Source organism: Alosa pseudoharengus, unplaced genomic scaffold (assembly GCF_046254945.1).
Source record: "Alosa pseudoharengus isolate Yale_2024_CS ecotype anadromous, Long Island Sound unplaced genomic scaffold, YU_APseudo_1.1 YU_APseudo_1.1_scf_4, whole genome shotgun sequence".
NCBI lineage: Eukaryota > Metazoa > Chordata > Actinopteri > Clupeiformes > Clupeidae > Alosa > Alosa pseudoharengus.
In genome coordinates, this window is record NW_027468774.1 from 39271193 (window position 1) to 39297605 (window position 26413).

General features: G+C 43.3%; 1 protein-coding gene across 2 annotated transcripts; it reads left to right on the forward strand.

The window, feature by feature from the left end:
* The first annotated feature begins 389 nt into the window (after positions 1-389).
* On the forward strand, positions 390-26408 carry myh11b (myosin, heavy chain 11b, smooth muscle). Of its 2 annotated transcripts, none has more exons than XM_076266233.1 (42): positions 390-549; positions 1319-1684; positions 2045-2201; positions 2879-2906; positions 3254-3347; positions 3798-3821; positions 4754-4846; positions 4947-5010; positions 5692-5790; positions 6034-6177; positions 6516-6611; positions 8791-8909; positions 9494-9646; positions 9951-10124; positions 10415-10588; positions 10692-10806; positions 11181-11374; positions 12133-12254; positions 12491-12560; positions 12870-13030; positions 13288-13396; positions 13678-13809; positions 14235-14441; positions 14831-14968; positions 15055-15178; positions 15305-15476; positions 16200-16412; positions 16773-16917; positions 17380-17586; positions 17813-17917; positions 18318-18470; positions 18972-19220; positions 19990-20202; positions 20500-20712; positions 21174-21335; positions 21646-21774; positions 22166-22251; positions 22499-22622; positions 23072-23280; positions 23751-23859; positions 24387-24559; positions 25599-26408. In XM_076266233.1, exons 2-42 carry the CDS (start codon positions 1346-1348, stop codon positions 25810-25812), a joined length of 6006 nt encoding a protein of 2001 aa, XP_076122348.1. In that variant the 5' UTR covers positions 390-549; positions 1319-1345; the 3' UTR covers positions 25813-26408. The 2 variants fall into 2 exon arrangements, with proteins under 2 accessions (XP_076122348.1, XP_076122349.1); XM_076266234.1 differs by having other exon boundaries at positions 391-549; positions 24387-24589; positions 25599-25704.
* The last annotated feature ends 5 nt before the right edge of the window (positions 26409-26413 follow it).

Here is a 26413-nt window from a genome sequence, read left to right on the forward strand (position 1 = left end):
ATGCCAGGGCCGATTTTTGGTCCCAGTCCGCCCCTGTCTACCACACTCTTATCTCAAACTACTTAATGTTTGCAAAGGCAAAGCACAATTCGTGTGTATATATATATATAAAAATATATTACAGTAAATAACAGAATGTTGTTCATTCATGCCCCCCCCCCTTTTTTTATCTGAAATGATTTGCATAAAGTAGTTTATACTGGAAGAAGAGGTGACAAAACAGTCACAGTATGGAAAAGAACCACATTAATAATCCTTCAAACCTTATTGCTGTAAACTGGTATCTATTAAACTGATGATTTGAATATTTGCATACGTGTGACCTCATCCAACCAAGAAAAGTTTAAAGTAACAGAGTGGATTGGCTCCTGGGAAGTTGAGTGACAGGAATGGACCTGAAGCTTGTCCCGCCTACCTGCAGAAGTCATCTGTGTAAGATAGTTAATAAGGCATGCAAATGGCCCTGGAGCATCAGAGGAGCACAGCTGAGGATCAGTCCAAGCTGAGACCCAAACTCGTAAGCACCAGCACCCAGAAAAGAGAACATAGGCAAGTAAATGCATCTCTCTAATGTGTGTTATAATCTCTCTATTCTAGGCCATTTATCTTTATTGTATGCTATTTCCAGTTAGTTGATATTTCCATGCTATATTATTTGATGTTTCCATGCTATATAATGTAGTATATGCAGTGAAAAATAAAATGAGTGTTTTCAGTTTAGCAATCAACTAATAAGTAGAGTACATCTCTTTCAAGTATCACATCAGTGATATGCCGCAGTATAATTGCAAGCCTTAGGCTATCATGTTCAGCTCTAAGTGAAAACATAATGTAATTGTTTTGTTGTGTTACTGCTTTCTTGTTGATAGTCCTAATATTTTTTGGAAATTAATTAATTGATTAGTTTATCAAAGCAACATCAATTTCCATAATCATGTAACTTACATTTTTTTCTGTATCATGGAGTGACAGTTAAGGGAAGTTTTTCATCATATTGTCTTCAGTTTATTATTAAAAGACGTTGGCTTGGTTTGGACACATGGCTTATGCCTTATATGGAATAACTTAGATGGATGTTTGCCCAGTATCCCTCAATACAGTAGAGGAAGAGCAACAGTGTAGAACCTACTGTGCCCTTATTTGGTCATCATATAGTCATCACTGTCTTATTGTGGCTCTGCTGATTTGAATGTTATATTGGATTTAGCATGAGTTGCACATATCTCTGGGCACTTGAAGTGAAGTCATTGTGGATAGAAGCCAAACTGTCCAGCAAGAGCATATATGATATTTTCCTGTTTTCTTTTTTTGTGTTAAGGGCACATAGGCAGGTAAAGAGGTCAACATGTCCAAGAAACCAGATGATGATAGTGACAGATTCCTTTTCGGGGACAAAGACTTTAAACAAAGTGGAGTGGGCCAAGCAGACTGGTCTGCCAAGAAGCTGGTGTGGATCCCATCGGAGAGAGATGGCTTTGAGTCGGCAAGCATCAAGGAGGAGAAGGGCGATGATGTCCTGGTCCAGCTGGATAATGGGCAGAAGTTGACCGTCCACAAAGACAGCATCCAGAAAATGAACCCACCGAAGTTCAGCAAGGCAGAGGACATGGCGGCGTTGACCTACCTGAACGAAGCCTCGGTGCTGCAGAACCTGAAGGAGAGGTACTTCTCAGGGCTTATTTATGTGAGTAAAAACACTTACGCATTCTCATTCATATACAGTATGAAGCCTCCCAGGCCCTCTTGAAACCATTGACTGCTGATTCAATAAATTGAATAAATAGTTTCCTGTTAACTGTTCAACTGGTGTCAATACATACAGTGGAAGCATAGTTTATGTGAACAGTTTAAGTGGAACTGTTAATAAACCTGTTAACAGCGTCCTGCTGTTAATTAGGAAATGTCATCAGTTGCAATGCCACAATCTCATTTAGTGATAGAAATCATTGCATACACCTCCCTACCATCCTTTCTATATCCTTATCCTGTGTAGGGTGTGCATTATTGTGTTTTGCTGAGCATGCATTGACTACTCTTCTTGCAGACATACTCAGGCCTGTTCTGTGTGGTGGTGAACCCCTACAAAATGTTGCCCATTTACTCAGAGAAGATCATCGAGTTGTACAAGGGCAAGAAGCGTCATGAGGTCCCCCCACACATCTACTCCATCACGGACAATGCTTACAGGAACATGATGCAAGGTACAAAGATCAGAGAAAGAACGGCACTATATATAAGTCCCAGTGGTCACAGCAGTGGTCATGTGACTTGATTATGTGTTGTATGTTTCTTTCTTGCTGTAGAAGCAGAATATATACATTTATCAAGCCGTCTGAAAGTGGAAAATATTTGACATCCCATGTCTGCATAATGGATGTGTTTTATGCTGGACAAAAGGCAAAAATGATGTGTCCAGTCCATTGTAGTGCAGCTCTCAACCCTGTGACATTTAGTAAATGGAGGTTTCCCATGCCCAGTCTGTGATAGTCATCCAAGCTCCACATCCTAAATCCCCGTCACAGGTACTGGGGTACAGCGTACGCTCTCAGAATAGCCATACATGGCCCCGCTGCCTCTTTAGATCCGCTATTTTTGGAAAGAATATGAGAGAGAAGCGTGAGAGCGAGAGAGAGAGAGAGAGAGAGAGAGAGAGAGAAAGGTTAATCTTGTCCTGTGGTCATTTAGACCCCTTTAAATTTCCAATGCTTGTCCTTCCTTTGGATAACAATCTGTGAAGTTCATGTTTAGACTCCCTGGACTCCTGTTAATCTGTTTTGGCCCTTTGCTTTGCTTTGAGGAGCCACGCTTGAGCTGGCCCTGTCCCTGTGGTCCCTCAGACAAAGTTTTCAGCATGTCTCTTTCTGTTCTCCCTCCACAGAGCGTGATGACCAGTCAATTCTGTGCACGTGAGTGAAAGGGGAAATTGCACTTGTGTCCGATCGACGCACCTCACTAACCTTTAACACACAGACAGAATCTCCTACTTCTCATATGCTCTCGTTCATGTTCATTACACAATTTGAATTTGGTCGTTTGAATACTCAAACATCACATCATAATGCAAGACTCTACATTATACACAGCTGTCATTGACATAAACGTTGGCTGGATGCATTTAAATAGATTAGAGGTTTTAAATGTTGAGAGAAAGCTGAGGTCACTATCTTGATGAGTGTCCTAGCTATTTTGAATTTTTTTTAATTTAAACAGCATGTGTAGCATTTCCATTTTAAATGTTCTGTGCATGTGGCAGAGGAGAGTCAGGAGCTGGGAAGACAGAGAACACCAAGAAGGTCATTCAGTATCTGGCAGTGGTGGCGTCCTCTCACAAAACCAAGAAGGACTCTGTAAGTGTCAGCGTCATTGCTTTCCAACACTTACCCCAAGTTACAGTTGCTGTTTATGTAGAAATGAAAGATGGAACGACTCACAGACACACACACACACACACACACACACACACACAGAGACAAACAGACAAACATGCGCGCACACACACACACACACACACACACACACAGAGACAAACAGACAAACATGCGCGCGCGCACACACACACACACACACACACACACACACACACGCACAAACAAAGACAAACAGACAAACACGCACACACACACACACACACGCACAAACAAAGACAAACAGACAAACACGCACACACACACACACACACACACACACACACACACTCACACACACCAGACCATGCAGACACACACACACACACACACACACACACACACACACTGTGGATGGATGTCTTGAAATTGATAGTAATCTTTGTGTGACAGGCCGCCCCTGGTGCATTGGTTAAGGTATGGATAAAGGCCATAATGTATCTTGTAATGTCTGGTGGTGGTGCTTTCTGCTTTGTGTACACTGTCTGAGACACTATCTGAATCTGGAAAAATAGTCACAAAAATATACAATCTCATTTTAAAATGAATAATGAACATTTTCTCCAAATAGCAAAGTCAGCTGGCTTACGTAAGTAAAATACTAGAATAAAATGGTAGATTTGTAGTGGAGTGATAGAGTGGTAGTTCTTGAGTGTATAGTTTGTAGTTGTTGAAGTTTGCTTAGTAGTTTAGCATACATAAACTGTCACGTGTCACAATCCTGTCACATGTGACACTGTCCTGGCCACCTTTGTTATCACATGACTTAAAAAAAAGGACTGCAAAACCAATCGAAATTACCAAATCCACGTAAGGTAGGCCTAGTACGTTTGTGCTATCTCTAGATTGCAAGAGGTGTGTGATCATGTTTGTGAAATGCAACTGGCAGGGAAAAACTATGTTGGCTTGTCTGACCTTATTTGTGGTTTGTAGTCTTATTTTGCAGTCATATGATGACAAAGTTATCAAAGTGTTGCTGTTCTTAGCTCAGAGGGGACTAGTCTGGGAGAGTACAAAAAGGCCAGCAACAGGGTGTTCTGCTTAGCCCACTCTACTGTATTGTCTCTCTTACAGTTTCCGTCCTGTCGTTGCATGTATGTGTCTGTTGGACAGCGATGCTTTCTTTTAGGCAAATATAAATACATTATTGGTTGAGTAGCCATATTTTGTGTAAAGATTCTGATAACTGATGTTTGACATTTGATCACAAGAATTTAATCAGAAGTATTTGCAACTGTATAAAGTAAAACATATATGTGTATGTCATCTCATAAACTGATGAATCAGGCATTCTGTGATGCACACTGTTGATTGTTTCAAATAATACTGTGAGGATCTGTCCTATTTAGGGAGAATTGGAGAAACAGCTTTTACAGGCAAATCCCATTTTGGAGGCTTTTGGAAATGCCAAGACCGTTAAAAATGACAACTCTTCCAGATTTGTAAGTCCATAGATAAAAAAAAAAACCACATTCTGTTGAGCAGGATTAATGCATAAATTGCATTCAAAGTTAATATTTATTTTTCTATTTTCTCCTTAAGGGAAAGTTCATCAAGTTGAACTTTGACGTGACTGGCTTTATTGTTGGGGCCACAATTGATACATGTATCCTCAAGGAGCCTCAAATAGCAAACCATATCATTCTTCTCAAATTTGATTTGCTTTAAAATATTGTTTTCACAAGGAACCTAATGTGTTGACATTACCTCACACAAAGCACTGAGGGCATACCTTCATAAAGGAATGCATCATGGATTCATAAATAGCAATGCACTACTCAGTAATACTTTTGGCTCTACATTATACAGTAGATTTCATAGTCACTTGTTTTTTGTCTACCTGGCTCATGTGTCTAAAATAGAATAGAATAGAATAGAAGCTTTATTGTCACTGCGTTGAATACAGCGTATTAACACAATGAAATTCAAGGTGCCACTTCTGATCAGTGCTTTTAAAAATAAATAATTAAAAAAGATAGATAGGACAGACTCTTCCCCTACTCACACTTTACTCTCTCTCTCTCTCTCTCTCTCTCTCTCTCTCTCTCACACACACACACACAGGATAGATAATAATAGTCATTCAAAAATCTGACATCCTCCCTTCTTCCCTCCCACACACACACACAGCCCTCCAATCCACACATGTGTGAATAGCAGCAGGTCTCTAGGCAGGTAGAGCAGGAGAAATCATGTCCAGAGGTAGTTGTGGTTCACATTATGCTAGAGGAAGGATGGAAACATGGCTCTGTCATACGATGTTCCCCTAACTATTGAACACCTAAAGATCTGCTGGAGAAGTCCCGCTGTGTGAGGCAGGCAAAGAACGAGAGGGCCTTCCACATTTTCTACTTCATGGTTGCAGGGGCCAAGGACAAGCTCAAAGGTGTGCTGATTACCCCTTACCATCTTCTGTTAAACACTGACACATTTAAATGTAGATTGTTGTATTTAAGGTAAGAGATCTCAGAAGCAAATGCAAATGCTGAATGCAAATTTAAATGTCAATATAAATGTTCAGAGTTGTTTGAATAAAGATTTGCATGTGAACATCAACCATGCACATATTTGTGTGTGTATATATATAGTGCATATATTGTAAATGCACTGAAGGTTGATGTCTCCACAGAGGACCTGCTGATTGAGAGCTTCAGTAGCTATCGCTTCCTGAACCTTGGCCATGTCCAGGTCCCGGGCATAGAGGACGACGAGATGTTTGAGGAGACACTGGAGGCTATGGCCGTCCTAGGCTTCAACGAAGATGAGAGAATTGGTGGGTTAGGCCTTGTTTAAATTCAACTAGCACTGCTACACTTCACTACTCCACCACAGCACACCTCTACTGCACCACCACTTACAGAGGAGCATTTCCTCAAGGATACCTTATCTGGAACTATAGCCAAAAAGGTCAACAGAGAAAAAAACTAAATCTTTACAAAAGAATCAACAAGTGTCCAGCGTAAGTGATCAGGTTGAAGCTGGGCTTTGTACATCTCCTTGAGACATATTATTATGGTGCAATGAAAATACAATGGAATGGAGCTCAACTGAGTGTACAACTCTTTTGTGTTCTCATCCCTTCTCTCTATTGGCCATCTTTGTCAACTTCAGGGATGCTGAAGGTGGTGTCCACTGTGCTGCACATTGGTAACATTGAGTTCAAGAAGGAGAAGAATCAGGAGCAGGCGGCCATGCCTGACACCACAGGTACAGACACTAATGGCAGAGTGCAACCTCAGCCAAGTAGATGTTTAACCATTTTGGTAGGGAAGTCCCCTGCTCTGCATAAACTTTGTCCGTGTTTGTTTTTTACGGATCCTGACTGCTTCAATATACGGTTGACGTATTCCACCAATAGATCTTGATGGACAATGTGGTATCTAGGTTTCTGTACCAGGCTTGTGCAAAATTCCAGAATTAAATTGAAAATGGCTCTTAAATTCCAATTCAATTCTTGAATTTCATTTGCTTTTAAATTGATGTAGCAAACAGGAAGCAGAATTGCCTTTTGAATTGTGCACAACCCTGTTCTGTACCTATATCTGTGTATGTTCAGAGCAGAGGAAAGTCATGTTGACAAAAAGAGTAGAGCTGAGTCAGACATATTAATTATTGATGATGGTGCTTACAGCATAATGCGTTATGAATGTGTATTGCACCAAAGACAGTCATTTCTAAGAGTTTATTGCATTAACTTCATATAATTGACTTAAAGGTGCCATGTGTAAGAATTGAGGTAAAAATATCCCAAAAATGAGCTACACGCATCAAAAGAATGAGAAGAAATTAGGGTCATGATGTCATTTAAAAAATGATGAGGTATAGTGCTGCAGAGATATCAACCTGAATTAGCATGCTAAATTACTAGCCACAGCCCGACAGGTGTGATTATACCAGTTTCGGCCATGGGAGGTGGTATGCGGGCAACATAACCACCAGCCAAACTGCAATACACGTGTCTCGGTTGTTACTCTAGGGTAGACCAACTCACTTTCTCAGTGGCGGTTCTAGACTCAATTACTCCCCGGGCGAGATCCCCCCGAGCGCCCCCCCCCCCCCCCCCCCCCCCCCCAACAACAAAAAAATCTTCTTTTTTTTTCAAACAGTCATTTTTTTATTGAGACATTACCTACCTTGTTACATGGAAATTGCGTTGTCTAAACAGCAACGTTAACCAAAATGATGGAAATAAATAATCAGAACTTTTGAGGTTTTGACCGTTTTGTTGCAAAGCATAATCAATCTCATGGTGAAATTAGTTGTTGTGTTTGTTAAAACCGAATTATTATTTTATAGGCTAAGCATAGGTATCATTGCAAGATGGCTAACAAACGTAAAAGTTATACTAGGCAGGCCCTATCAATTAACATTGACGTTAGCCCTTCACTCATGACATGATACTGTTATTATTAGGACATTACATACCTTTATCCTTTGCTCGTTTCTCCTCTTCTACTTTTCTTTTTTTTCGGAACTGGGCACCTGATGGCTTTGACCGCTTTCTGTCCATCGTGTTTGGCACTCGACAGTCGACAACAATCCACAAATTCCCATGATCCACTCGCGACCACAGTCAAGACCAAACCAATTCACCTGGGTGGCCTCTTAATCGTTTTGTCACCTATTTTTATTAGCCATTTCACACAGTTAATTAAATGTGCAGGAATCATAGGTCTGCATTCATAACATTATGAGATGTGCGTTGTTTGGAAGAAAATCAAGGTGTGACTGATTTTAGCCCACTAATAGACTGTTGTAGGCTACTATACAGTGGATCCCCATTCATCCCCCCTTTCCCGTTTCATTAAGGAGACCCAGAGGTGAACTGTCCCCCGCAAACCCCTCCCTTCGCCCCTTCCTCTGCACAGTGCAGTGCAGTAGGCCTACCTTCTGAGCAACAGGGGCGCCAATTCCCTAATTCCTCACACAAGTGATGGATAATAGAAAATCGTTTTGCGACGTTTATTATTATTCTTTCTTTTTTTTTTTTTTTTAAGCGCTCGTGCCGCCCCCTACAAGATACCGCCCGGTTCGCCCGTACCTAAAACCGCCACTGCACTTTCTGGAGGTATACTGCCCCCATCTTTTATGGAATGTGGAGTATGGATTGATGTTTTGGCGGACATTACACATGGCACCTTTAAGACCATAATATCTTTCATTTTTAAACAAAACTGTTGATTTCCAATGTTTACAGTAGACATGCTAAAAGTTTCACATAGGATCAGTGTTCTCTAATAGCTTTGTGTGAGATGGGGGCCTAAAATAGGACTACAGTGATTACCAAGAGTGCATTCTCTTGGTTTTCTCCACAAGTGGTTAGCCCTACAGTATGTTAATTCATTACACAATGAATTCAGTTTATACTCTCCTAACACTCCCACAGCTGCTCAGAAGGTTTGCCATCTGCAAGGCATCAACTTGACAGACTTCACCAAGGCCATGCTCACCCCCAAAATTAAAGTGGGTAGAGAGGTGGTGCAGAAGGCACAGACCAAAGAACAGGTTGGTTCCATGGAGTATGCTAAATCATACGATCAAAAGTATAGTATTATTTAAGTATACTGAAATACAATCACTGAATTGTCAAATTGTGAATTGGAATAAAACTGAAATCAAATAATGCACTGAAATAAATAATAAATAAAAAAACAAAACATTCACTTATTCTATTCTATTTACCCTTATGTTAAAACATTTGACAATTAGAGAGATAGGTTCCATATTGCACAGTGTTGTTTGTAAACTTCAAGTGGTAATTTTACAATGGTGTTGACAGGCCCTCTACAAGACTGAGATCCCTTATGACATGCCAATAACATGGTCACAGGGGACTGCTCAATATGGCTCTGTAATCATTTTGATAGATTTGTACTGGCAACCATATATCAAATAGTATCCTAACATATGATGGAAAAACTTTGAAATAAAATAATAGCTATTTGGATTAATATGGTTCATATACAAAGCCATATTTCAATGTATGACAAGCAACTTGATCCTTGAAACTTTCAGTTCCCACATATGTAGTACTGAGTAGATTGTGTGTGTGTGTGTGTGCGTGTGTGTGTGTGTGTGTGTTTTTATAGGCCGACTTTGCTACTGAGGCTCTGGCAAAAGCCATGTATGACCGCTTGTTCAAATGGATCTTGTTACGTGTGAACAAGGTTCTGGACAAGACCAAACGTGCTGGGTCTTCTTTCATTGGCATCCTGGATATCGCCGGCTTCGAGATCTTTGAGGTTTGAAGTCTTGATGAGTGCCCTGTAAAGAAGCTATGTGTATATATGTTTTAGTGTGCCCTGTAAAGAAGCTATGTGCATATGTTTTTCTGTGTGTGTGTATGTGCATGCATGTATGTGTGTGTGTGTGTGTGTGTGTGTGTGTGTGTGTGTGTGTGTGTGTGTGTGTGAGAGAGAGAGAGAGAGAGAGAGAGAGAGAGAGAGAGAGAGAGAGAGAGAGAATCTTCACTGTACAACTTTCTTGGAACTGATAGATCACCTCTATGCTAGTTCATTATGGTCACCTTCTGGTGTTCCCCCACAGGATAACTCCTTTGAGCAGCTGTGCATCAACTACACCAATGAGAAGCTCCAGCAGCTCTTCAACCACACCATGTTCGTCCTGGAGCAGGAGGAGTACAAGCGTGAGGGCATCGAGTGGAGCTTCATCGACTTTGGCCTGGACCTGCAGCCCTGCATTGAACTCATTGAGAGGCCGGTCAGTTTCAGATCTGTTGGCCTGGAACATCCTGTGAAAGAAAGTTAGAAAATGGGCTCACAGCTTTAGTCAAAATATATAATATACATACCACTTGGACAAAAGTGACGTGTAATACCAGTATTCAGCAACATTACAATGTATCAGGACAAATAAATTAGAATAGTCAGTTATACGCAAGTAAACATGCATTGCATGCATCCTATGTTAATAGTTGACGTTATACTGGTGTGAGAATTTTGCATTTGCCGCTGTTTTCATTCCATTCATCATTCTGTGCCTTGTTCTAGAATAATCCTCCAGGCATCCTCGCTCTGCTGGATGAAGAGTGCTGGTTCCCCAAAGCCAGTGACATCTCTTTCGTGGACAAAGTCTTGAACACACACGGTAGCCACTGCAAGTTCTCCAAACCAAAGCAGCACAAAGAAAAAACAATGTTTGCAGTTCTGCACTATGCTGGGAAGGTATCTGATATTTCTCTAGGTCCAAACAACTGAAGAGGTTGATATAGAAGCAAAGTCATTGATTGCATTTGGTCAAATGTGTTGCCATGTTGTCCGTGTGTAGGTGGATTATAATGCTGCAAACTGGCTCACCAAGAACATGGACCCTCTCAATGACAACGTGACCACACTGCTCCAGAATTCCTCAAGTGCTTTCATACAGGATCTATGGAAAGACAGTGAGATATTTTTTCAGTACAATTTTATTATAGGAATCATAAACAACTAATGTGTAATGTGTAATAAAACAAAGAGTTAAACACTGTCATGTGACACATAAAACTTTTCCAGACTGACTCAGGGGGTCAGAATGTTGGGTGATTTTACACATTATTGTACTTTATTTACCAGCCAGACTCAGTGCCAGCAAATGCAAGCTCTAGCTCTCATCTTCATCTGGTTCTCAGGCTATTCATTTACCTCAAAGTCTTATTATGGTCATTATGGCCAGGAGTTTTAGATGAATTCCCCGGTCATCACGAAGCACTTGACCCTGCGCTTGACCCCCCCCCCCACCCCCTTCTCCTTCCCTCTCCCTGCTCGGTTTCTGCAGCGGACCGGGTGGTGGGTTTGGAGCAGATTAGCAAGATCTCGGACAGCTCCATGCCCAGCTCGGGCAAGTCCAAGAAAGGCATGTTCCGCACGGTTGGGCAGCTGTACAAGGAGTCCCTGGGCAAGTTGATGACCACACTCCACAACACCACGCCCAACTTTGTGCGCTGCATCATCCCCAACCATGAGAAGAAGGTAGGTGCTTAGTTTGGTCACAGAGATGACACCTGGGCCAGTGGTGTTGTCATTACTGACTAGCATTACATCTGTGGGGGTATGTTGATGCACTGCTCAACAAGCAAACTTCACTACAACTACATAAGCCATTTCAAAAATGTAGGCGCAGAAAAAAATCTGAATTCAATTGCTTCAGCCAACTGTGGTAATTTACATATACACATGAAAGGTGTTTAATTCATTGTGCTGTAGGTAGCAGATTTCCTACAGCTTGTGTTGTTTCTCAAACTTTTTCAGACGAAGGACCACTAAAAAGTTTAATAAAAAAGAAACGCATGGACCACCTAGCTAAAAAAAAAAGATTACACCTACTTCACCAGTATATTAGCCTACAATAGGCCTACTCACTGAACCACCTTGCTTATTGTCTTTGCACTTATTGTGCTTATTGTGTCAGAGGATTCATATGATTTAAACTGGCATATCTTACATAGACAGTGTTGCAGAACGGTTTGGATTTACACACAAGTTGGTTCAATATTGAAAACAACTCATCTATATTATATTTTACCGCGTCTGCTCACGGACCACTTAGGATAGCTTGCGGACCACCAGTGGTCCCCGGACTACACTTTGAGAAACACTGTCCTACAGTGACCAGTCAACAACCAAGACTATTTAACATTACACAACATGACACAGGTTATAATGACAATTATCACCTGGAGAGAAGAAATTGGACGTTCTGGACACTGACCTGAGCCACCCTTTTGTAGGCAGGAAAGATGGATGCCAATCTGGTGTTGGAACAGCTGCGCTGCAACGGTGTACTCGAAGGGATCAGGATCTGTCGCCAAGGCTTCCCTAACCGCGTCATCTTCCATGAGTTCCGTCAGCGGTGAGCCTCTCCACCATTTTACCCTGTCCAGTGTGAAAGAAATATCTCCTTTGATACCATACAGATATGGTATTCAGGTTCAACAGATTTATGTATTTAAAGTATTATTGCCCACTTTGGGACTCATATGCCTCCAAAGTACCACTATGAAATCCTAGCTTTGAGCACCATGTCATATGGGTTTAATGGTTTCATGATTTCATTTCATGGCATGTTTGCCTGCTTCCACTCCACAGCTATGAGATCCTGGCCTCCAGTGCCATTCCTAAGGGTTTCATGGATGGAAAACAGGCCTGCACACTAATGGTGAGTGTCCTCCAACAACACAACACCCGCCGCCTCTGTTTCAATGTGTGGCATAGTTAGCTGTAGAGCTGCTCATGTCAATCATACACAACAGAACATCATAGAGAGTCAACAGTACATTGATTACATTACGTGTCAAATGTATTACTTTTTTGTGTGTACCATGATGTATGTACATGTGCATGCCAGTGTTGACGTGTGTCTAAGAGACAACATCACAGACATGCTGCTTTTGTTGCTGGTGCTCGTGCCTACCATTGCTCCATGGCTTCCTGCAGGTGCAAACGCTTCTTTCTGTACTTCACACAGATTAAGCATCTTGATCTGGACCCCAACCTGTACCGCATTGGCCAGAGCAAGATGTTCTTCCGCACCGGCGTCCTGGCTCAGCTGGAGGAGGAGCGCGACCTCAAGCTCACCGTGGTCATCATCGCCTTCCAGGGCCAGGCTCGTGGCTTCCTGGCCCGCAAGTGAGTCCGACAAGGGAGCCTCTCAGAGGAATAGGTTCTCTTTTCAGAGTTCCCAGATCTTGGGTCAAACAGTAATTATTGTGTAAAAAAGTCGAAAGTGATTGCAGATTGAAGTAGCAAAAAGTAAGTAAATCCAAAGTAAGTCTCACAAGTTTATGTCTAGTGTTGATTTTTTTTAAAAAGACATCTCTGTATTGTACTACTTTGGATTTGGAAAACTAGCTATATGGTGGGTTTCTCCATTCTCCCAAACCCAGAGCCTTTGCTAAGCGGCAGCAGCAGCTCACTGCCATGAAAGTGATCCAGAGGAACTGTTCTGTGTACCTCAAACTGCGGAACTGGCAGTGGTGGAGACTCTTCACTAAGGCAAGGCTCTTCAGTCTCATTTTATCTATGCAATTTGGATAACATTGGTATCCAAGTTAGGTTCATGACTGGTGACTCTACGTATGTGTCTCCATATGGCCTTTGTATCACTTTTCCACCACTGCTTGCCAGAGCGTGACTGAACTAGCTAGAGTATAACTGGCTAAAGTGGCTTCATTTGTGTGTTGACATTGCTCGTTAGTGGAATGTGGATGCGGATATGTCCTAGTCTTTGTAAATGGCGGTTAAAGTCATACGCTCCCCCCTCCTCACCCCCGCAGGTCAAGCCTCTGCTCCAGGTGACCCGACAGGAAGAGGAAATGGGTCAGAAGGAGGAGGAGCTTATGAAAGCAAAGGAAATTGCGCAGAAATCTGAGTCTCAGCTGAAAGAGATTACCCAGAAGCACACTAAGGTAGAGGATGAGAGAGACGCATCCAAACACATGTGCATATACTCTGACACAGTCATACATCCACTTGACATACCTAGAAACAAAAAAAAAAACGTTTGCATATACCATCAAACATGGTCCAACAACTGTACTCACCAACACAAACAAAACACACACACACACACACACACGCACGCACGCACGCACGCACGCACGCACGCACACACACACACACATACATACTGTACCTACATTGCCCTCATTTGAAACCTAATTACTTTTCTCTGTCTGTCTGTCTGTCTGTCTGTCTGTCTGTCTGTCGGTGTGTATGTCTGTGTGTGTGTGTGTGTGTGTGTGTGTGTGTTTGTGTGTGTGTCTGTCTGTCTGTCTGTCTGTTTGTTTGTCTTTGTGTCTGTCTGTCTGTCTGTCTGTGTGTTGCGTCTCAGCTGCAAGAGGAGAAGAACCAGCTGCAGGAGAAGCTGCAGGCAGAGACGGAGCTGTACGCTGAGGCGGAGGAGATGCGTGTGCGTCTGGAGACCAAGAAGCAGGAGCTGGAGGAGGTGCTCCACGAGATGGAGGCCCGCCTGGAGGAGGAGGAGGAGCGCAGCCTCGCCCTGCAGCAGGAGAAAAAGGACAGGGAGCAGCAAATCCAGGTCTGCTAAAACAAACAAACAAACAAACAAGGGAAACATTTGCTCATTCTCCAATTTGAGATAAGGTTCAGATCAACATTTCCTACTGTTAAAAGAGAGTGTTCCTTGTCCCCATCTTCTTAGTGCTTAGCTGTTTTACTTTGTATATTGTTGTGTGTTTTATCCTGTTTAGTGGTGCCTGCTCTTGTAAAGCTCTCCATTACTTTTGTCTGGGAAAAGTGTCATATGAATAGATTTTACTTACTTTGCCTCTGGGCTTTTTCTCGTTGTTTTTGCGCTACAGAGATAGAAATTCAATCGGATTTAATTGAAATGATACCTGTGACAATAGTAGTATACATTGATCTGTATTGACATTTGATGAGCGTCTACTGTGATGTGATGTGCAGGACATGGAGAAGCAATTGGCTGAGGAGGAAGATGCCAAACAGAAGCTTCAGCTGGAGAAGGTCTCTGCAGACGGAAAAATCAAGAAACTGGAGGATGACGTCCTAGTCATGGAGGATCAAAACAATAAGTTACTGAAGGTTGGTGTTCTTGTTGCAAAACACAAAATATATCTGAACACAGACCAACAAGCATCATTTATATTATTCTGTCCTGTAATTTACAGGAAAAACAAATGATGGAAGAAAGGATGGCTGATGTTAGCTCCAATTTGGCTGAAGAGGAAGAGAAATCCAAGAACTTGACGAAACTGAAAAATAAACACGAGTCCATGATAACTGAACTTGAAGGTTCGCTCATCATATTCTTATCTCTTACCAAAATGATTCATTGATCATTTCATCACTTGAAAGATGTTGAAAGTTGTTAAGGATTTGTATGACCCGATTCAATGATTCAGCATTTATCCTTCTTAGTCCATTTGAAGAAAGAAGAGAAGTCTCGCCAGGACTTAGAGAAGGCCAAGCGCAAGCTGGAGGGGGAGTATAATGACCTCCAGGACCAGCTAGCTGACCTGCAGGCCCAGATTGCTGACCTGAGGGCCCAGCTGGCCGCCAGAGAGGAGGAGCTGCAGGGAGTGGTGGCACGGTAAATTACCGTAAATCAGGGAGTGATGGCACAGTAAATTACCGTAAAATCAAATTTTTGTTTACTCAATCTCCCTACCCTGCCAACTCCAAGCAGATGCCCCCTATACCCCCCTCAAGGTTCTGCTCAAGGTGTCTTCCTGTTAAAGGGGACTTTTCCCATTGTCCCATGTCACCTTAGTGCTTACATTAAGGGCCTCAAGCAAGTGGTATGCTCCTTGATGCACATTTGCGTGCGTCGAAGACGTGCGGTCCCAATTTTTGGGAAGCACACGAAACACCCCACATGCACGTTGATGACGTAATTCTCATCACACGTGGTATGTGTGGGACACAGACATGGCATATCATGGCCTTCAGACTCTGTAAAGGGCTTTGAGACAATTTCAATTGTTTTGCCGCTATGTAAATTGAATTCAATTTAATTGAACGGAATTGTACTGAATGGCTCTTCAATACTGAAGCATAAGCAAGCTCAAACCTTATGTGACAACATATTATAATGAAATGTCTAGTGCATTTCTAGAACTTCCACTGATGGTAAAATAATGAGCCAATCAGTGAATAAAACGCCGTAAAAAGGCGTACGGTCAAGGGTAGAATGATATCCTAAGTAACATCATTTCACCAAAGACCTCACAAGGTTCCACCAGCAACCTATTCTTGCAGACTCAAAGTCTTTCCCTGTCTCTAATTTTCTCTATTGTCCTGACCTGTCCTTCAGGCTGGAAGAAGAGTCCACTCAGAAGAACAACGCCCTGAAGAAGATCCGTGAGATGGAGGGCCTGATCTCGGAGCTCCAGGACGACCTGGAGAATGAGCGCAACGCCCGTGCCAAGGTGGAGAAGGCCAAAAGGGACCTGGGCGAGGAGCTGGAGGCCCTCCGGACGGAGCTGGAAGACAGTCTGGACACCACAGCCGCCCAGCAGGAGCTCAGGTCAGCAGCAGAGGGGTTTCAGGGCCACTGGAAACGATGTCAGGGCTCGGTGGCAGGCCAGTTTTTAAATGCACACTCAACATAACCCGCTCATGTTATCTTGTTGTTTTGTTGACTTAACAATGTGTAGTGTCAAGTTTTATTACACATAACTCAAAACAACAAGATGACTTGGCAAGGTCATATTTTACAGTGCAACTAATGCAAGTAATAACATCCTCATCTCTCATCTTACCCCCTGTGATCAGAGTAACCCAACTCTGTACAAATATACCGCATAGCCATACATACACAAACACGCACAGTACAGCACAGGGAGTATGTGTGTGTGTTTGTGTGTGGATATAACTACTTGTGTAGGGCGAAGCGGGAGCAGGAGGTGGCCATACTGAAGAAAGCCATGGAGGACGAGGGCCGCCACCATGAGGCCCAGGTGCAGGACATGCGGCAGAAGCACACCCAGGCCGCGGAGGAACTCAATGAGCAGCTGGAGCAGACCAAACGGGTGAGGAGGGGGGGGCAGCATAACATAGCCCCAGATCTCTCAGTGGTATCATCCTACAGTTGAAGAACAACCAAGAGCCAGTTATTGATTGGACACTTACAAGATGATCACTCTGACCATAATGTTGCATAATGTGCAATCACATAAGTAAATTCTCTTCTAAAAGGTTGTAGTATAAATAATTGTCAACTTTTACCGTTTATCGCATCAACCAACATTTCCACCTAAACATCAATGCACACAGTTGTGGAACAATTATGCACTGTAATGAATTGAAAGGTGGGACATACAGTACTAGCCCAAATTAGTAGCAATCACACAAGGAAACATACAGTACATGACACATTTGAGATCAATATGATATTGTTTGTACAGAGTGGCAGACCTTGAGTGATTGAATTTATGGCATTATGTTGTTGTATTTAGTATCCAGTTGTGACAGATGTTTCCATCTGTCATCAGGTGAAGGCCAACCTGGAGAAGGCCAAGCAGGCTCTGGAGAAAGAGGCGGCTGACATGAGTGCGGAGCTGCACTCGCTGGCCAACTCCAAGCAGGACGTGGAGCACAAGAAGAAGAAAGTGGAGAGTCAGCTGTCTGACCTGCAGTCGCGCTTCAACGACTGCGAGAGACAGAAGGCCGAGCTTGGGGATCGCGTCTCGAAACTCACCGTGAGCACTAAAGATCGATTGCACAGCACATATAACTGAATGACTCGATGTTTTGGTGGTGTTCTGTCATTCGTCAGAAACATAAAATAACCCCCTGCTGTATATTTCCATTTAGAATACACATCCACTGTTATGTAAGCCACTTACTGTGCAGCTCATACCAATGGTCAGACTGTGTATTGTAAAAGACTGTTCTGTTGTCGTCGTGCTGCTCTGCTCCACACAGTTGGAGCTGGACAGCACCAGTGGTTTCCTAAACGAGGTGGAAGGCAAGAACATCAAGCTGAGTAAAGATGTCACAAGCCTCAGCTCCCAGCTGCAGGATGCCCAGGTGATCCTCACTTACAGCTGTGTCACTCTCACCACATGACACTCAATAATGTCCCTAATGTTTTACCCCAAACACACTAACGCTAATGGAACTCATGTGTGCATAGCAAAGATGGTGATAGTCTCACATTAGTATTTGGTAGTTGTTTTGTAGTGTGCTGTAATCAAATATTATAGATTTATGGTAAGTATTTAATGATTGTTGAATTGATATTAAATCAATATATTTGCTCTGTATTTGATTCTTTGTAGTGGTTGTTATTGTCATGCTAAAAGCATGTTAATGTTATCTAATGTTTTGTGTCATTCTAAATTTCCCCTGGGATGAATAAAGTATCTATCTATCTATTTATCTATCTATCTATCTATCTATCTATCTATCTATCTTTTTGGGCCCATAGGAGTTGCTGGCTGAGGAGACCCGTATGAAGCTGAACTTGTCGACGCGTTTGAGGCAGGTGGAGGACGACCGTAACGGCCTGCTGGAGCAGCTGGAGGAGGAGACGGAGTCCAAGAGGAACGTGGAGAGGCAGGTCTCCAGCCTCAACATGCAGGTGGGTGTGCTGCACAGCTTCCATAGTGAGATGGTGGTGATGATCAAGTGGCAGAGAGGAATGTAAATAGGTGATTTAATCTCGCTAATCTTATATTAGATTAGATTGGATTGAACTTTATTGTCATTGTGCAGAGTACAAGTACAGATACAACGAAATGCAGTGTGCGTCTAACCAGAAGTGCAAAAAAGCAGAAAATTGCAGTGTACACAGTATAGCATTTTTCTGCTTTTCTTCCAGAGCACCCATAAAATGTCATAATACATATTGTCAGATGATATGCAATACTGAATAATTTAGTATGCTGTGATATTGTGGCTAAATACAATACACATAAATATTGATATTGTGGCTAAATACCATAAAAATAAAGATAAATTAGATTAGATTAGATTCAACTTTATTGTCATTTAGCAGAGTACAGGTACAGAGCCAATGAAATCCAGTGGAGCCAATGGAATACAGTATAAACATAAACATAAATATTGCACCTGTTTGTAGCTGTCAGATACCAAGAAGAAGCTGGACGAGGTGAGCGGCAATCTGGAGCTAATGGAGGAGAGCAAGAAGCGTCTGCAGAGGGACCTGGAGGCCACCTACAACGAGTACGAGGAGAAGGCGGCCGCCTACGACAAGCTGGACAAGAGCAAGAACCGGCTGCAGCAGGAGCTGGAGGACCTCCTGATGGACCTGGACAACCAGAGGCAGCTGGTCTCCAACATGGAGAAGAAGCAGAGGAAGTTCGACCAGGTGGGTTAATACATATATTCCCATATGGGTCATTCTATGACATACTTATAAACAATGTACATATTTAATGTTATATTTATATATATTTAGGTATATTTTTAAGTCACCATGTACTCTATTATCCATTCCTTGATATTGCTTGAGTAGGAGTGACTGAAAATGTTGACCTGTAGAAACCTCATCCATGAAATGGAAGTTGTCAAATTTCCAAACACAAGCAGTCCAGGGGCGTGTTTCCCAAAACCACAGCTGCTAACTTTGTTGGTTGCAATGCAATTTCCCATTGCCAACCAACTAAGTTGCTAACAGGTTAGCAACTATGGTTTTGGGAAACACACCCCAGAGCATTAGGCAATGTTCCCATCAATAACCTAGTCAAGCCAAATTGTGTCGAGTCCCCCACAGCACCTCCAGTACACCAGTAAAGCACACCAGTAAAGCCCTTCCCATCTCCCTAAAACTGAATTTCCCTCCGGGAACAAGAAACTTACTAACTAACCAACCAATCTACTAACTAACTAACTAACTAACTACCTAACTAACTAACTAACTAACTAACTAACTAACTAACTAACTAACCAACCAATCTACTAACTAACTAACTAACTAACTACCTAACTAACTAACTAACTAACTAACTAACTAACTAACTAACCAACCAATCTACTAACTAACTAACTAACTAACTAACCAACCAATCTACTAACTAACTAACTAACTAACTAACTAACTGCCTAACTACTGACTGACTGACTGCGTCCCCCTGCAGATGCTGGCTGAGGAGAAGAGCCTCTCCTGTAAGAACGCTGAGGAGCGGGACCGTGCGGAGGCTGAGGCCAGGGAGAAGGAGACCAAGGCCCTGGCGCTGGCTCGCAACCTGGAGGAGGCGCAGGCCTGTCTGGAGGAGCTGGAGAAGGTCAACAAGAGCCTGAAGGTGGAGATGGAGGACCTGGTCAGCTCCAAGGATGACGTGGGCAAATATGTGAGTCAGTCATCTGCTGTTGAAATATACATGAACATGGATATAGATGGAGACACTATACATACTAGGCAGATACAGTCAATATTTCCCACATGTATTGATCGTGTGACTATATCAGGTCACTGTGTATTTATTCACATATATTTATGTCTATTATTTATATATAAATGATAAAGTAATTTCATTACAAGCATATCAAGCATTCATAGACTGAAGACCATCTTCCCCACTAACCATTTGTGAGAAATGACCACCTGTTGATGGTAAAGTCTTTCCCACTGGTTCCTCTCCTGTCAGGTGCATGACCTGGAGAAGGCCAAGCGGACACTGGAGACCCACATGGACGAGATGCGCACCCACATGGACGAGCTGGAGGACGAGCTGCAGGCCACAGAGGACGCCAAACTCCGCCTGGAGGTCAACATGCAGGCGCTCAAGAGCCAGTTTGAACGGGACCTGCAAGGCAGAGACGAGCAGGGAGAGGAGAAGAAGAAGCAACTGGTCAAACAGGTGTCCTACTGGCCTCTTCTGGAATCCACCACCGATGTCACAATCATGTTTTCTTCACAATGTTTTCTTACTTGCAGCTGTCAATGAATGGATGATCTTTGAATTTCCTCCGGCATATAACCACATTTGATAAAGGCACAAATTTTTATAGTTGTTACAAGCATATTAAGCATTCATAGACTGAAGACCATCAGTGGTGCAACAACACATCATCAGTAGGGTTAAACTAACCGGTCTCACGACGGCCTAAACCCAGCTCACGTTCCCTATTAGTGGGTGAACAATCCAACGCTTGGTGAATTCTGCTTCACAATGATAGGAAGAGCCAACATCGAAGGCTCTTATTTTAAATGTTTACTTAAATGTTTATTATATTAATGCCTGAAGGAGTCCTTCCATGCCAGAGTGCTATAAATCTGATCATATGTTTCATATTTTCTGGTATATTTGCATTTTTTCAGGTGCGTGAACTTGAGGCAGAGCTGGAGGATGAGCGCAAGCAGAGGTCCTTGTTTGCCGCCGCCAAGAAGAAGCTGGAGGGAGACTTCAAGGACATGGAGGATCAGTTTGACACCGCTTGCAGGGGACGAGAGGAGGCCCTGAAACAGCTGCGTAAAGTCCAGGTGAGTGTCTCTGTGGTCAGCTATAGCATGGAAAGCTCAGATTTAAAAAGTAAAACTCTTTCAGATAAATATACAGTATCAAGTGAGTCTTCTGTATTCTTTACTCTGGCCACCATTCGTGGACAAGGAAGATCTTGGACAAGGATGAAGTTAACTTCATGTGCGGTTAAAAATATAGCATGTAAAGGTTTAAAATATGGCAGGTAGAAGTTAGAACAGTGCCGTGCCAGAAAAACTGCAGACTATAGATGAGATCTATCCCCTTAACCATGTTACACTGCTGCAACACTGGATGGCTGTCTTTCCACAGGGCCAGATTAAAGACATCCAGAGAGAGCTGGACGACGCCCGTGCTGCCCAGAAGGAGGCGCTCAACAATCACAGGGAGTCTGAGCGGAGGGCCAAGGCCATAGAAACTGATTTCATGCAACTGCAGGAGGTATTGATGCATTGCTTATATCGCCTGGGTTTACTGGATTTCACTGTAATCGGCACAGAAGACACAGTCTCTTACACTGACAATAGGAACACATTTACAAATCTATTTTTATGGGTAGTAAGAAGATACATAAATCATAACAAACCCAAATCATAACAAACCCAAATCATAATCCCAATATTTAGGAAAGGTTCAATCACACAGCCAACTGGACACCCAACAATACAATACAAAATACCCGACAACAGAGATGCAGTAAATAACATAAAGCTCATGAGCGGTGATGACTTGCATTACAAGGCTTCTGCCAGTGACCATCACTGAGTTGGCATGAAAAAATGAAGCCAGTTGTGAGGGTCCAGCTGACCTGTATGTTGTCCTCTGCCTGTAGGAGCTAGCAGCTGCAGAGAGGGCTCGCAAGCAGGCAGAGACCGAGAGGGACGAGATGGCTGACGAGCTGGCCAGCAACTCCGGAAAGTGAGTAGCAGGACGATCTTACGTCACAAATCCAACGCTCTGAAACGGGCAACAGAGGTCATCAGCAACAGTGAAGAGAAGACTTATTATGATCATTTCTTACTACGAAAGAGTGGATTTTGCTCCTTTGCTTTGCCTGAATGTGACACCAGTCTGTGAAGAGAAGACATATGATCATCTCTTACTACTAAAGAGTGGAGTTTGCTCTGTTTTTGTTCCCGAGTGTGACGCCAGCCTGTGTTTGTAGGACAATGAACAGCGAAGATAAGCGTCGCCTGGATGCGAAGATCGCCCAGCTGGAGGAGGAGCTGGAGGAGGAGCAGGGCAACCTGGAGAGCGTCAACGACAAGCTCAGACGGAGCATCCAACAGGTGGGGCAAACTGTACAGCTACGAGGTGATACACATGATGTAGAACAGCACATGTGTGAACCTATCAGGGGACATATGGAAGAATATTAGAATCAAATGTTTTGTACGTGTGTATCACGTTTTGAAAGTGTATAAATTATTTGTCACTGTAAAAATGATCTGTACAAGTAACTGTCAATATTACAAATATACCCTACACTTACAAATCTATTCTACGGGTACGGATCGGTTGAGACATGAGTTTAATTCCACCCATTTTACCCACAGCCACTTGAGGGCTTTTTTTCTGACCTGAGGTCATTTCTCGACTCCCCCCACCCCATCACTCTCTCACTCATTTCCAGTCTACTCTTCACTGTCCCGTCAATACAGGCAAGAAAAGAGCAAAAATAAATACATCTTTAAAAGCCCTCGTTGTCCGTGTCCCTCTCTTCTCTGTGACGCCGCAGGTGGACCAGCTGACCATCGAGCTCCAGTCCGAGCGCTCCATCTCCCAGCGCAACGAGAGCACGCGCGTGCAGATGGAGAGGCAGACCAAGGACCTTCGGGGCAAGCTGCAGGAGATGGAGGCGCAGGTCAAGTCAAAGTTCAAGGGCACCATCTCCACCATGGAGGCCAAGCTCCAGCAGCTGGAGGAGCAGCTGGACCTGGAGAGCAGGTGAGGGGGCACTCAGGTGTGACCAGGTGTGACCAGGTGGGGGGGTGTGACCAGGTGTGACTAGGTGGCAGGGTGTGACATGGACTAGAGTGGCCTGTTTGGGAAAAGGTTAGGTGGGGTAAGGGATTGCATTTGTAACTTTGCTGACCGTTTTCATATACAAAAAGCCATGTAACATACTATAGGAAAAGAAAACACCGGACATAAAAACCATAATGGGGCCCATTGCCAATTCCAAAGGAGCTAAAGGGAGAGATTGATGGTCTTTTTGGCCCTCTCCGTGGGGGCCCAAAAGACCATGATATCAAAGGGAGATGTTTCTTAAGATGATCTCAAATTATTAATGATCAAATACCAAACAGTTGGTGACAGTTTACCTTTACACCACATGTTGTCGGTCTCTTGCGATTGTGGCTGAACATGTTGCCCTCAGACCCTTCTTGATGTTTCATGCTGTTTGTTTCTGTCAGGGAGAAACAAGCCCTTGCCAAGGCTGTGCGTCAAAAGGACAAGAAGCTGAAGGATATGACTCTGCAGATGGAGGACGACCACAAGCAGGCAGAGCAGTATAAGGACCAGGTGATGTGGTCGTGAGACGCACAGTACTGCTAATTAACGTATACTACTTTGCAGTAATCAGTCTGTTTAAACACATGTACAGTAGGCAATAAGCACCTGGGATTTGACTCGGTTCCTGCTAGATTTGAACACAGGCAGTTTTATCTCTGATGTTATTCTCTGCATACCATATAGACTACATACCATACAAACATACATGCATATTAGTCATGTTGACTTAAGAAGCTGATTTAAATAAATGAAACCTCTTCTGTTTTCTGCTGAAGAGAATAACACTGAATGGCACACTGCACAGTCAAAACCACCCCCCTCCACCCCCTCCGTTCTCTGCAGCCCAAGTCAAGTCAAATGTATTTATACAGCACATTTTCATGCATACGGCAACTCAACACGTTTTACAGGATACGCTGACGGACACAACCTAATCAATCAATCAATCAATCAATCAATCAACCAACCAATCTAATCAATTTCATCAATCAAACTAACATTTCACCTGAGTATTGAACTCGTCTGTTCTCCCGCAGGCGGAGAAGGCCAACACTCGCGTGAAGCAGCTGAAGCGGCAGGTGGAGGAGACGGAGGAGGAGTCCCAGCGTGCCACCGCCGCCCGCCGCAAGCTGCAGCGCGAGCTGGACGAGGCCACCGAGGCCAACGACTCGCTCACGCGGGAGGTTTCCTCACTCAAGAGCAAACTAAGGTGGTGCGAGAGTGACCTCTATCTGTGAATGTATGTAGTGCATGCGTCCACCACTCACACAACCTAACCCTAACCCTAACTGCATTGCACTGACTAACTGTGCCCTCGTTTTGAGGCTTTGTACTTCCACCCGGACTCACTCTTACTGTCATGTAACTATTCTGCTTTCACTGGTTTGACAACCCTGCTTTTCATATCATAGGCCATTTGCTCTTCATTATTCTGTTATTCATAGATGATCTTCACACCTTTGTTTTTCAACAACTGAGCTTTCTCAGTCTTAGATGAGACACTTTTAGCTTGGGAGTGTAGGCCGGCTATGTAGTTCTTGTATAGAGAAGCCCCTGGGGTACTTGCTTGTATCTGAACACTAACTCATTACTTGACAAAAGCTTTTGCAAGATAGCGCTCAGCTAAGTTTACTCAGCGCTCTTCTCCAAATCACCAGTGGTTTCCCATGTTTTTCACTGAACCATGTAGCTGTGTCTTAGTAAAGGGTCTGTGACGCAGAGCTGAATGTTTGCCCTGGGTCAACAGATGAATCACTACATTTATGGAAGTCATCAATCTTTGCTGCTTCCAGACTGACACCGGAAAGTAACCTAAGCTTGATTTACAACACAGCACTGTGCGTTTTTTCTCTTCCAGTTTTTCCTGTTCCTCTATCAGTTGTGTTTGATGACAAGTTTCAGGGTTTTTTAGTATCCTGTAGGCCTATAGAGTATTGTGGTCCTAAAGTCTGCAACCACCTTGCTCTCTGACTGTTTTATTGTTGGTAACTGAATATAATGAATGCCACGGTAGAGGAGTAGCGGACATGAGATAAGCACTTGAACACACATCTTCCTAAACCCACTAGAGCATGCGTGGGATGTTTTCTACTAATCCTCTCACTTGAGCCCCCTCAGGAATGCAGGCGCAATTGATTTGTTCCTTTGTGACTCAATAGACCTCCGTCCATGTAACCACACTCCCCCTCCCCCTCCGAGAGCCTTAACTTAACCCCCTGCCTCTCTTCTGTCCTCTGTGGCTTCTGTAGGCGTGGCAACGACCCCGCGGCCTCCTTCAGCAGCTCCCCGCGGCGCATCAGTGGTGGGGGGGGCAGTTTTCTGGGGAGCCGCAGGGGGGTCATGGAGAATTCGGACGTGGCTGGGGAGGAGGGCCCACCACGCTCCCCCTCCCCCATCATGGACCCACTGGACGAGGAGGAGGAGCTCCGGGGAGAGATGAATGGTACTGAAGACTACGACTAGAACCCTTCCTGCTCACCTAAATAAGATGAATCTAGATTAATCGAAACTAATTTATGAATGACCACACAGAGAGCAGAGCATTCTGGGACGCATACGGCACAGATCTAGGCCATGCACGTTCCAGTGTCCGCTGCTGTCTGATTCAGACTAGGATCCTTTTTGTCTGATCCTTTGGGTAACAGGTGGTTTTCCTTGCTGCCATAAAATGCTAGACAATAATCCTACTCTGCTTTGCCTAATAAGCTTCCACCATTGTCTAGTGCCTTATATTTACTTTTTTCCTGATCTAGAACTGATAGCAGAGCTGTCCTTTCATTACACTTAGATACTAGCCAGCAATTCTCTCAATAACTATAGACCCTATTCATGCCATATTTTAATTTATAACATGTATTGTCCTGTAGTGTATAGCTTTTTAAGGTAACAGTAATATCCTGACTGACACTGTGGGGTTCACATGTTAAGTTATAGCATTATGTATTTATATTTACACATACATAATTTACAAACCATAACAAATTTTGATCACGTCACAACGTTCCACCCTTTCTAGAAACCTCCTCTCCTCACTCAGGAATAAACAGATTTCAAAACCACTCAA